Source organism: Crassostrea angulata, chromosome 3 (assembly GCF_025612915.1).
Source record: "Crassostrea angulata isolate pt1a10 chromosome 3, ASM2561291v2, whole genome shotgun sequence".
Taxonomy (NCBI): Eukaryota; Metazoa; Mollusca; class Bivalvia; order Ostreida; family Ostreidae; genus Magallana; species Magallana angulata.
Window position 1 is genome coordinate 24,632,003 of NC_069113.1, and position 11,464 is coordinate 24,643,466.

The 11,464-nt window shown below is 32.7% G+C and overlaps 1 protein-coding gene across 1 annotated transcript; it reads left to right on the forward strand.

Annotated features, from left to right (window-relative positions):
- The first annotated feature begins 2,593 nt into the window (after nucleotides 1–2,593).
- On the forward strand, nucleotides 2,594–8,663 carry LOC128175721 (uncharacterized). The gene is made up of 2 exons (XM_052841548.1): nucleotides 2,594–2,702; nucleotides 6,390–8,663. The coding sequence occupies exon 2, from the start codon at nucleotides 6,399–6,401 to the stop codon at nucleotides 8,052–8,054; it is 1,656 nt and encodes a 551-aa protein (XP_052697508.1). The 5' UTR covers nucleotides 2,594–2,702; nucleotides 6,390–6,398; the 3' UTR covers nucleotides 8,055–8,663.
- Nucleotides 8,664–11,464: the final 2,801 nt, after the last annotated feature.

Here is an 11,464-nt window from a genome sequence, read left to right on the forward strand (position 1 = left end):
AAAACGGTGTGGTAAATGTCTTATTTGTTTATCTTAAAATAATAATTATATCATTAGAAATTCGTGTAAAAAATTTCATTTCAAAGTCTAGGGCAGAAAAAATTAGACCCGGCCTCATTAAGTTCCCGAGCTGTCAGCAAAATTGTAACCGTTTCGGGTCACTTCTCTAAAATCTTTAATACAAACTTTCTTATTGTCAAACCAACGACTCTCATTCAATGTCCAAGTTTTGGGATTTTTCTCGTCTTTTTTCAATGCACTCCATGCTATAATTTTGTAAATACTGTACTCCTTGACGATCCGTAATAAAATAATTGTTTTTACATATATGAATAAACAAAAAATCTTTTTTTTTTGCGCATGCTCATTATCTGGTATAGTAATCAACTCTATAATAAATATGTTTCTATGCGAACGCTATAACAACACCGATAACAAACAAGCTCTGTACAGAACCTTTTCTATAAATAGCTATGTCATCACCTCTATATTCAATCCTCCAATGAGAACACGACCTCTATAAATTTACTGTTTTAAAACCCCCCTCCATAAGGCCTGAATAGTAACTACATGTACGTCATCACCTCTATATTCAATCCTCTAATGAGAACACGACCTCTATAAATTTACTTTTCTTAAAATACCCTCTAGGAGACCCTAATAATTACGTCATCGCCCTAAAACCTCCACCTCTATAAGGGTCTATATGCTGCTCATATTTTTGTGGGAAAAGCCGTTGAGAAGCCTCAATTGGAGAAAAATTGAATTATTGTCGTCCTGTACAAAAATTTATCAGCTATATATTCCCTAGAAAGAAATCTTTCTTCTGACAAACATTTATTTTTTTTCAAGTCTTATTTATCATAAAATTTAGGCTATATGCAAACTTATCATACTAGCAGGTTTTTGCAGCAAAAAAAAATCTAAATAATACAGCTCATATTACTTTTTAAACAATTGGTAGATGAAATGGTGTTTTTTGGTTCAAAAATTGATATACACATAAGTAATTATACAAGTACATTAAATTTAGTTACTGGGTTAGAGTAAAAAAAATTATATAATTGTCATATAATAAGCAGTGTATTTCCTCTGCAATGGTCGCTAACTTCACAGCCCGTATAATTCATCAGATCGATCGTTTTCTTGTTTATATGTTCCCCCTTTCTTGCTATGAGTTACTGAATTAATCATACAGAGTAGATAAAAGTAACTCAGTTGGAACTAAGTTAAAACTGGATCGTGGACATTTCAGCCCTTTCAGTTTCTATAGAGCTGTGAATTACAATCGGTTTGCTATAGACATGGATGTGGAAATACTCAGTGAATGTAAATATTTAAACAATAAAATGCTTTCTATGGAGATTCATTCGGGATATGAAGGTAGCGACACTGCAGAAAAAATACATAACCCGCGTTAGCGGGTTATGTAATTTTTTCCTGCAATGATCGATACATTCATAACCCGCATGAATCATCAAAGAGAGCATTTTATTGTTTATATTAACATCTCTCTTTTAACTAATTAAAAATTGATTATGAAAAATAAGTAAAATCACTAAATTACTGTTAATGTACTTAAGTACGTTAGCTAGAAGAAACAGCCAAATCGTCTCCTGTGAGACTTTGAGTCTGACATCATCATGATTTCTTCGTGCAGTCCGTGTTATTTTGTAGGTCACTGAAGGTTTAGACCAATCGATAAACAGGGCGTGTCAAGTTCAGACCTGTCCATATCTTCTCAGTTTCAGCCGCTGTAGATTTCGACCAATCGATAAACGGGGCATATACATGTATATTTCAGTCTGGCTGTTTCTATAGAGCTATGAATTAACTATAAGTTTTCGTAAGAAATAGAGGGAATAATACTTGGTAGATGTAAATATAACTGGATAAAGATGATTACATTTAATGTCTATATTCAAACAATTTTATGGAACACTTACGGTTTTTATTTTCAAGAAAACCCTTTTCACGTTTTAAATCAATTAAAACGTGTTATCTATGATGAGTGAATTTAAATTCTCTCCCTCCCTCAAAAAAGGACAACTCCCTCATTTTTTAATTCATTCTCTCTCTCTCTCTCTCTCTCTCTCTCTCTCTCTCTCTCTCTCTCTCTCTCTCTCTCTCTCTCTCTCTCTCTCTCTCTAACCCCTCTAACCCATGACCCATTGACCCATTTCATAAAAAATATATGTGCCAAATGATAAATCAAATGAATATAAAAATCTGAAAAAAGTTGCATAAGGTATTTAATCACGCGATTCTTGGGTTTTTTTTGTGTCTGTACAATGTACATTTTACAACGTTTTATATACAAGTTCTACAATTTTTATTCATAGGCTAGTACGACTAGTGAACACCGGCGAGTTGGGATTTTAAAGCGACACTTAGGGGAAGTTTACAAAGAACGATAAATCAATTCTGATGAAACTAATACTGCTATTGATTTTCTACCTCAAATATAGACCCTTTAGTTACACCCCCCCCTTCGTCCCATTAATACCTTTAACCAATCGTAACTACTCGGCCATTTCCGTAACCGCAATTTTTTTCATCGGTTACGGAAAGGGCGGGCGTGATCAGAATAACGGAGGAAGTGTATTAGGACCATTGTCAAACCGAAAGTTGATTTTCTTTGCGTCCATATTTCCTTCGAGAGGAATTTTCTTTCCTAATGGGACAGACCTGCATTATTTGAGGTAATTTTTTTTTATCTAAACTGTCTTTGTTACATTGAACCTAAATTGTAATAAGTGAAAAATGCATTTAAATGATCTGTACACATGCAGGCATATTGCCAAGACTGGTATCTAGACTATCAAATTCAATTATTGTTCATGTATACGATTTGTCTGGTTTTTTTTTTTAATTTTTATTTTCAATTATAAAAGAATGATAAAGTAATTTTTAAATAAATAAGGAACTTTTTGGAATTTTATTTTGTAACATGACATGACGTTTATACACCTCACGTTCTGATTGCGCATGTGTATGTTGTAACTTTTGTCCCATTGACATGTTTATCTATGTCAAGAAGATATTTGGGGTATAGTTAAATTTAAATTTTGTTTATTTATCTCTTTGATCTGATAGCATAAATAGAACAAAGTTTATCTGTGAATCATGAACCCATGGAGGACCTAACAACAATAAAACAAGCAATTTGTAAATGGTGACGTAAAGAAATTGGATTTATCTCCCTTTACACCTTAAAAACTACTTGTATGCATACACCAGCGTTTTCGTCAAATTTCATACATTTTTATCTGACCTTCACATTTGAGACAGGGATAACAATTTTAGTAATATTTGACCTAAATAACAAAATTTAGACAAAGAACGTCTTAAATACCCACTCACTTCTTTAAAAAATCATTGTAATCATTTTCCACTCAGCTACAAGAAAAAAAAATAAGGTCGTGTTTATGTATATATCATACAATTCGGTTTAAATTTTTTATCTCTTTTCTAAATATCCAGCTTTGCAGTTTTTTTTATTTTATTTCAACTATAAAGAATACGTTAAGAAACCATTCGGACACGATATATACAAAAAAAAATGATTCAACATTACAACGTTGTCATTCATTTGTTTTAAAGTGTTTTTTAAATTCCCGCGTTGCGCGGGTTATCATCCAGGAATTGTTTTTAAAAAATTATACGACCCTTTCTGACTCTTAATAAATTAATCAAGACCAAATTTTAAGCTTTAAAATATTTTGTTTGCAGCAAAAACAATTTGAAATACCCCCAAAATCATCAATCTCTTATTTGGGAAATAATTTTGTTGAAAAAAAGATATTTCTTTTTATTGAACATTTTTTATTGATCAGTCAAATGATATATCGTTAAGTCGAGCCACCTTAAATGCTATTTAGTTTTTAACACGTATATGTATAATGTTAGTATGGTGCCAGTCTACGAAGAGGTTAAAAGTGAAATTAAGGAAAGTAACATTGAAGTTTGAAGAGAACTATTGCCTTCCCTTTTAAGGATAGGGATTTTCAAGATTTGGGAATGAGCCCTTTTTTCAAAAAAGAAGATGAGTGGATAAGGCGTGTAAAATGCCCATACACGGTCGGACAAGCTACTGAAAAATTAAAATATCAATAAATCTGAATTTTTTTTAAAAAAAATCATTTAAAACAATATACATTTAACAAATCATTCATTTTTAACCTATAAACATGCCCAATACTTGGAATATGTTGACTCAAACAAGCGTATACATGTACGTATCAAAACCTACAAATACTGCTATTTTGTTAGAACTTCAAGGCATTTTCTTTTATAAAGTGGGTCTGAGCTCCATATTTTTATCATAGTCTAAATAAGGTATAGTGGAAAACAAACCGATTTCAATCAACAAAAACGTGGAGAGATGACCCACTATACATTAAAAATATAATTTTGTATCCCAAAAATTGAACGTTTTTGAAAAAATAATACAAATCCGTAAGTTCGTGGTCAAAGTAACACATAATATTTAAACAGCCTACTTTGTTTTGTCTGAAATGGCTCAGTGGTTAGAGTACCTGACATAAGCTAACCTTATATATGTAGAGTTTTTACATGTTTGTTATGGGTTCGATACCGCAAAAATTTCTGGCAATATTGTTTTTCTTTTAAAAACTGAATATAGTTAGAAATTGTGTTTTTGCAAACTTGTATTTATAATATATATGAATAGATTTAATTGGGAAAAAATCAATTCAAAATTGTATTTCACTACTAAACCGAATAGACATTTGCGCCATCTTATTCCCCCATCTTCTTTATATGAGTCTGCCTACCCCCCCCTCCCCCCCCAAACTTTTCAAAAATGATGTTACGTGCCTGCTACAGGATGTGCATGTCTCTGCAGCTGCAAACTAGTACCTTTTTTCATCTAATGTAGATTGGACACTTAAAAGTATCATATTTATATTAACACGGGATTGGAGAACAGATATTTTAAATTTTGAAATTATTATAATGAAAGTATGACTGATAGCTTTAAGAATAACCGATTGCCAGTTAACTCCTGACACACCCGGGATCGTACGATATCTATACATGTATGCCTAGCGGTAGCTAAATAATTTTGACGTAAAGTCTCTCGAAGTGAAGAAAGGGATATGCTAGAGGTTTTCCCTTATAAAGTTCTTCATTTTTTAAAAATATTAAGGTAGTCCTATACTCGGCACTCAATGGGCTCAATCATTAAAAGCTTAGCTTTAAATGATAAATATACATTCTAGCAATACATATACAAAAGAAAATATGCATGTTTACATGCTAGTTTGTTTGTTATCACCTCTCAGACGGGTGTACCCCCTTGCGAAAATTATTGACAATTATGAAATTTGCCAGAAGTCCGTTTTTCCTAAAATTAATTACCAATTTGGGGAAAATTAGAACTGAACATACAAAATAGAGTATAAATATTTATTTAAGCCATATCTCATCAATAATTGTGTGCAATTTTTTGTAAGTAAGTACGCTTTATGGACCTGATGTATCAAAATAGAATACAAAAAATGCAATGCTAGTATCGCGTTTAGTAATATTTTTACTATTTTATGGACTCAAACTTAAATTCATGCTGTTTATTCTATAGATTGACATCTTTAAAAAAAGATTTGGTAAAATAAATTATATGTTGACGGATTACTTTTCACGCTATAAGCTCTAAACCAAGTAGACCCTGACGAAAAAATCCGTAAAAATCACATTTTGCTACAGTTTTCTGCTTAGATCTGTCAACAATGTTAGATATCATTTAAACATTAATTAATTGATGACTGATTAAATTCGAAATAGCTTCTGTCTCTAGTCTCTAAATTTAAACCGGTTTTAGTAAAAGAAAAAGAAAATTTCGGGGGGGGGGGCATCAAAACAAAGAAGAAAAAACCATACCTGAGATCCTGGTTAATCAGAAACTTCATTTTTCATTTTGCTTTAACAGAATCGAGTTTCTCAACATTAATCATTTCTATCTCTCATAGAATACATATATTACCGTTCTAATTGCTTGTTATTGCCATTGTTTACAACAGCGATGTAGAGCAAAATCAATACCGGGTATCTAACATGCTTTGTAAAAGTAGAACCAATATTGCAAAATCCGTATTATGACGTAGTGCGATACTCGGACTACTTTAATATTACAATGTAAATAGGTTAAAGCATGCGTGTTACATAAAAGGAACTTGTGAGTAGAAGATTTGTTAAAAATTAATTAAATAGTTTTTAGAATTCTTATGAATAGCTAATAATAGTGTTTCGTATAAAATCATTTCAGGCATGTATTAAATGATTATTTTAGGAAATAAATTATGTGACCTAAAACAATGTATCGGATATTTAATAAGATATTTCTGAAATTCTGTTTACAATTTTCACAGGGTGCGCAGATGATGGAACCTAAAAATGAAGCCCAGCATTTCGTGGGATGTGATCTGTGTCAGCAACCAGTCTCGTTTTACTGCAGACGGTGCGGGGTCAATCTCTGTGACCCCTGTGTCACCATACATCTACGCGTGAAATCTACAAAAGTTCATGAAATTGTAGATTTCGCCAGCAAGGACGATGACGACACATGCCATTGTGATTCCCATCCCAAAAACGATTGTTCCGCATATTGTGAAACGTGTGATGCTCCGATATGCATCCTCTGTGTATCTATCAAACACAAAACGCACGAAATGTCCGAGTTGTCCGATAAAATTGAAGAACTTTTTAAAGTTATCGCGAAAGAAAATGATCGACTTCAGACATCAAAACATGAATTAGAAAAAATTCTGGATCACACGACAAAGCTGTTGTCCTCGATATCCTCGATTTACAAACAGAGGAAAGACGAAGTTACCGCGCGGGGAGAAGAATGGCACAAACAGATTGAAAAGACCGTAAAGAAACTTCACCAGGAACTGGATGACATGCAAAAAGAACACGAGGCTGTACTACAGAAACAAAAGAAAGAATTTGAAGAAATGATTGGGAAAGTGGATGAAATGAACGGGAAAACAGTAAAATTAAAGAAATCAAAAAACGTCAAAGAAATGCAGATATTTGTGCCAGTGATTCAGAATCATCAGAATTTAAATGAGTTCTCACAGTATTCATTTCCGTCATTTTATGAATGCAAAATAGATCCAAATTATTTGCAAACTTATTTCGGATACGTTGAAAAATTGCAAGAGAAAAAAACTTCGCTCTTGGAAAAAAATTTCAAAGAAAATGATTTATCGGGTAGAAGAATATTAAAGGTACCAACACTGACTTCTGTTATAAACACTGGGTTCCCTGCTAATGAAAAGTTTAATAATCGTCTGTTTGACATGGCGGTTACCGACGATAACAAAGTGTGGATGGGAGGAGAGAGCACAGAACTGAAGTTGTTTGATCTCCAGGGACACCTCCACCACACCGTCAGCATTACTAACACCGGCATGTACTTATGTATGTACAACAAACAAGTAGTGTACATTGATCAAAAGGATAACGCCGTGAAAATGATAACTGACACCGACACTGTGGTGACGGTGTTCACTACCGGGGACTGGAAGCCATACGGTGTCTCAAGTGCCGCGTCCGGTGATCTACTGGTCTGTCTCCGTAAAGACGATCAGTCCAAAGTCGTCCGATACAGCAGTACCGGTACCGTGCTCCAGGAAATCCAGTACGACTCGCAGGGTCAACCTTTGTACAAAAAGACGACTTACGTCACTGAGAATGTCAACGGGGACATCATTGTAACTGACTGGAAGAAAAACGCAGTCATTGCTGTCGATAGATTGGGCATATCCCGGTACTCGTACGCAGGGAAGGACAATACTAATTTTTTAGCCTGTTCAGTCGCCACTGATTTTGTCGGTCACGTTATCGTTACAGGTAGAAATGGTAAAAAGATTTCCATGCTGGACAGAGACGGGCGATTCCTGAGGTACATCATTCCTGAAGGAGGAATAAAAGATCCACGCGGCGTGTGTATCCTTGGTGACGGTGAGATGATGGTGGGAGAGTGTAAGACCGGAATCGCCAAAAGAATCAAATACTTAGAAGAATGAAGGCACGTCTGTGTTATTTATCATTCTCCATCAATAACAGTAATGGGTGTTTGACATACATGTATATGACTTTGACTTTTACTATTTCTACAACTATACTGCATAGGTCTAGTATCCACTTATATACAATACAGTATAAAACTCGACTCATATTATATATAGACTGTATAGCGAAAAGCAAAACAAAAACAAAAACAAAAAAACCCAAAAAACAATACCACAACACCTCTTAATTAATGATAGAATCTATATATCATTAGATGTTGCGATATACAGGATTGCACAAAGCAAAACAATTAAATAATATTACTTGATTTTGGATTTTTACAGTTTTATCATTAATTTTGATTCACAAATGAAATTTTTATATTTGTTTCCATTTTATCAAAATTTTTGTAACGTTAGAAATCAGTACAATGCCAGGTAATCTGTCAGAAGCAGTACTCGTTGTGTGGGAACGGAGGAGTTAAAGAAATATTAGTATACCGATATTTTAATGATGATCATGTATATAGACATTTTATTTCGCTTCAGTCAATAAAATGTATATATGGTTTGCTATTGATTACGTCATTTGCTTTTATGATAATAAATGATATATTCACATGTTTTGGTTGTCTTAATTTCACAGGCAAAAACGACCTGGTGAAATGCTAAAATTTTATATTCTGTATACAAATACATGAATTAATAAAGAGTACACGAGAGGTTTATAATGATGAGGCGCATTGTGTGCAGTGCGTTAAAAAACAAAAGACAAACGCACCGTATTTCCATTCCCGGAGGCCTACCAAAATGCGATTCCGTCGGTCCTGTTTTTAAAACGCTGTAACGAAACATATAGATATTAAATTCCATTACTTCTCCTCGAAAATTGGTTGGCCCTTTCAAATTTATACCATTAAAAAACAGTGTTGGTGCAACGCCTCTAAAATTGCAAAATAAAACACGAAACTATGTTGACAAGACGCCATGTTAGGTGTGCATATTTACAGCATAGATTGTAATTCCTTGATTTTTCCAAAACCTTTTCTTATTTTAACAGTTACAAGTTAGGCTAATATTTTGCTGAATAAACTTTATATTAAACTGTTTAGTTAAAGGAAATTCCATTATTTTCAGGGGAATTTTCATAAGATGAACGTACAAAAGTTATCCGTTTTTTGAAATTACAAATTAAATGAGATAGTTTTCAACGCAACTCCGATAAAACAAATGAATAGAATTCATGAAACTTTGTTGTTAATAAGGCAAAATGTATAGATGTGCCTTTTAGAATGAAATTTTGATGTTACGGTTTTCCTCTTGCTAATTTCCTTTAATTTAATTATATGTGTGTATTCAATGCTTTTAAATGCGATTGTACTTCGAAAGAATGATGTACATTTTACAAAAAATACAGTGCTAAAAGTGGGAATAAATCAACGAATTTTTAAAGTTTTGTTTCATATTGTACGCACTTTAAAAATACTTTCAAATCGTGTTAAAGAATGTGTTGCAGTGCCAATGCTATTTTCACTATAGGCGATGCAATGGAAAAATTAAAGTTACACAATTCAATGTAATTTTTTTTTACATGCAACGCTATACATAATGGAATGTAGAATTAAATCTGGAAACTTCATTTCAACTTTTATAATATTACGAAATGAAAGTTAAAACGGTTACACAGAAAAATGTGGCAAATTTCTCATGGTTTTGAAAAAGGGAATCCTCATTGTTTTTAAAAAAACTGCCTCCTTGAAACAAACTAATTTTATTGTAAATAAAGACATTCTTTGCAACACGTTTTGTAATAATATACTTGTTTGTGTTTTATTAATATCTCTTTGTTAGTCAAGCTTGTAAACAAATGATTGTGTGCATGTAAGGGGAATAATCATGAACGGAAAAACTTTGTGCTAATACATTGTAATTTGCATTCGTGCAGAGTCACTTTGGGTTAGTTTTCAAGATTGTTACACATAATAGATCAATTAACATGTCCAGCATCCAATTATCTGTGGGTAATTAATGACTTTTCAGAACCTGGCAATTGTTAATACCTTTCATTCTTATTTCTCTGATTTTGCTGGTTTTGAGGTTTTGATGATACAGAAATTCAGGTTCCATTTGCGAGGATGGGGGAACACTGCGCCGGGTCCAAAATGCATGCGCGGATCTAGAGGTCCTGACCCCCCCTCCCCTCCCCTGGAAAATGAAAATTTATTAAATTTACGTAGTAAAATTATCGCAAATATGATTCGGAGCCCCCTGGCTTTAGAACCCCCGACCGGAAAAATTTGTTGGATCCGCGCATGAAAATGCATTTAAAAAAAACGACTCATGCAAGTTTTTCCTTCGTATTGCAATGTATTATCTATGGGGTTCTTTACAATGGTATAGGGTTTTATATACAGGTATTTATTAATAATTTTCCTTTACTCTACCTGCGTATCAATGAATGGTTTTCAAAATATTTAAAATTACTATTGGGAAAGGTGTTTAAACGTGTATGTAAGTGTTCTAAAGCCGGGCACCTTGCACCGAGTAACTTGTTACAATCTAATCAAAATTAGATTTTTGATCCGCTCCTAATAGATCGCTATACCTTATTTTAATTAGCTCGCAATGCAGTAAAAAGTTAAACACTTTAAAAAAATAAATCCTTGGCTAATTTTCAATGTAAAAAATTACACATGCCATATTACATTTATGTAATACTTTTAACTTTAGATTGAAAGTCAGGACACAGTTGATGCAGTAGACATCCCAAAATTTTAAATCGTTAATGTAATGGAGAGACGCTGACAATTATAAATTTATTAATTTTGTATAATAATTATAAAATAATCAATGTTTGTACACCATGGTTTGCTCTCAGATTTCAAGTTTGGTTGCGTTTCCTGTAAACTGTCAACGCTTTATTTTTTGTACATGTCTTCGTGTACAAGATTTATCTGCTGTTTATATGGACACAATTAAGTTTATCAACCTTTTACCAGGAAGTCGATTAATTAATCATTACATTTACCAACCGATTGAGGTTTCTTAATATATAAATAGGCGAATCAGAGGTCTCATTGGTTTGATTAATTAGAATTTCTAAAATATATTTATGAGTTTTTTTCTTGTTGCTTCTACAAATTTCTTTAACAATATCTTTTTCGAGACGATTATGGAATTGTATATTTGTAAAATATTTTACTATTTAGCTCTTGGAATTTTAATAATTCTTACCTAAGAAGATAAAATAAAAAGAAATTAAAACACGATAGATTCTGACGTTTTTATTGTTTAAAAAAAACCCACTTTTATGCATAAAACGATGTTAACTCTAAAGATATTGTGTATTCGAGAGTTCGCAATTTTCAGTAAAAATTATAGTTAGACTTACGATGACACGAGACATAAAAAATGCATTTTCTATT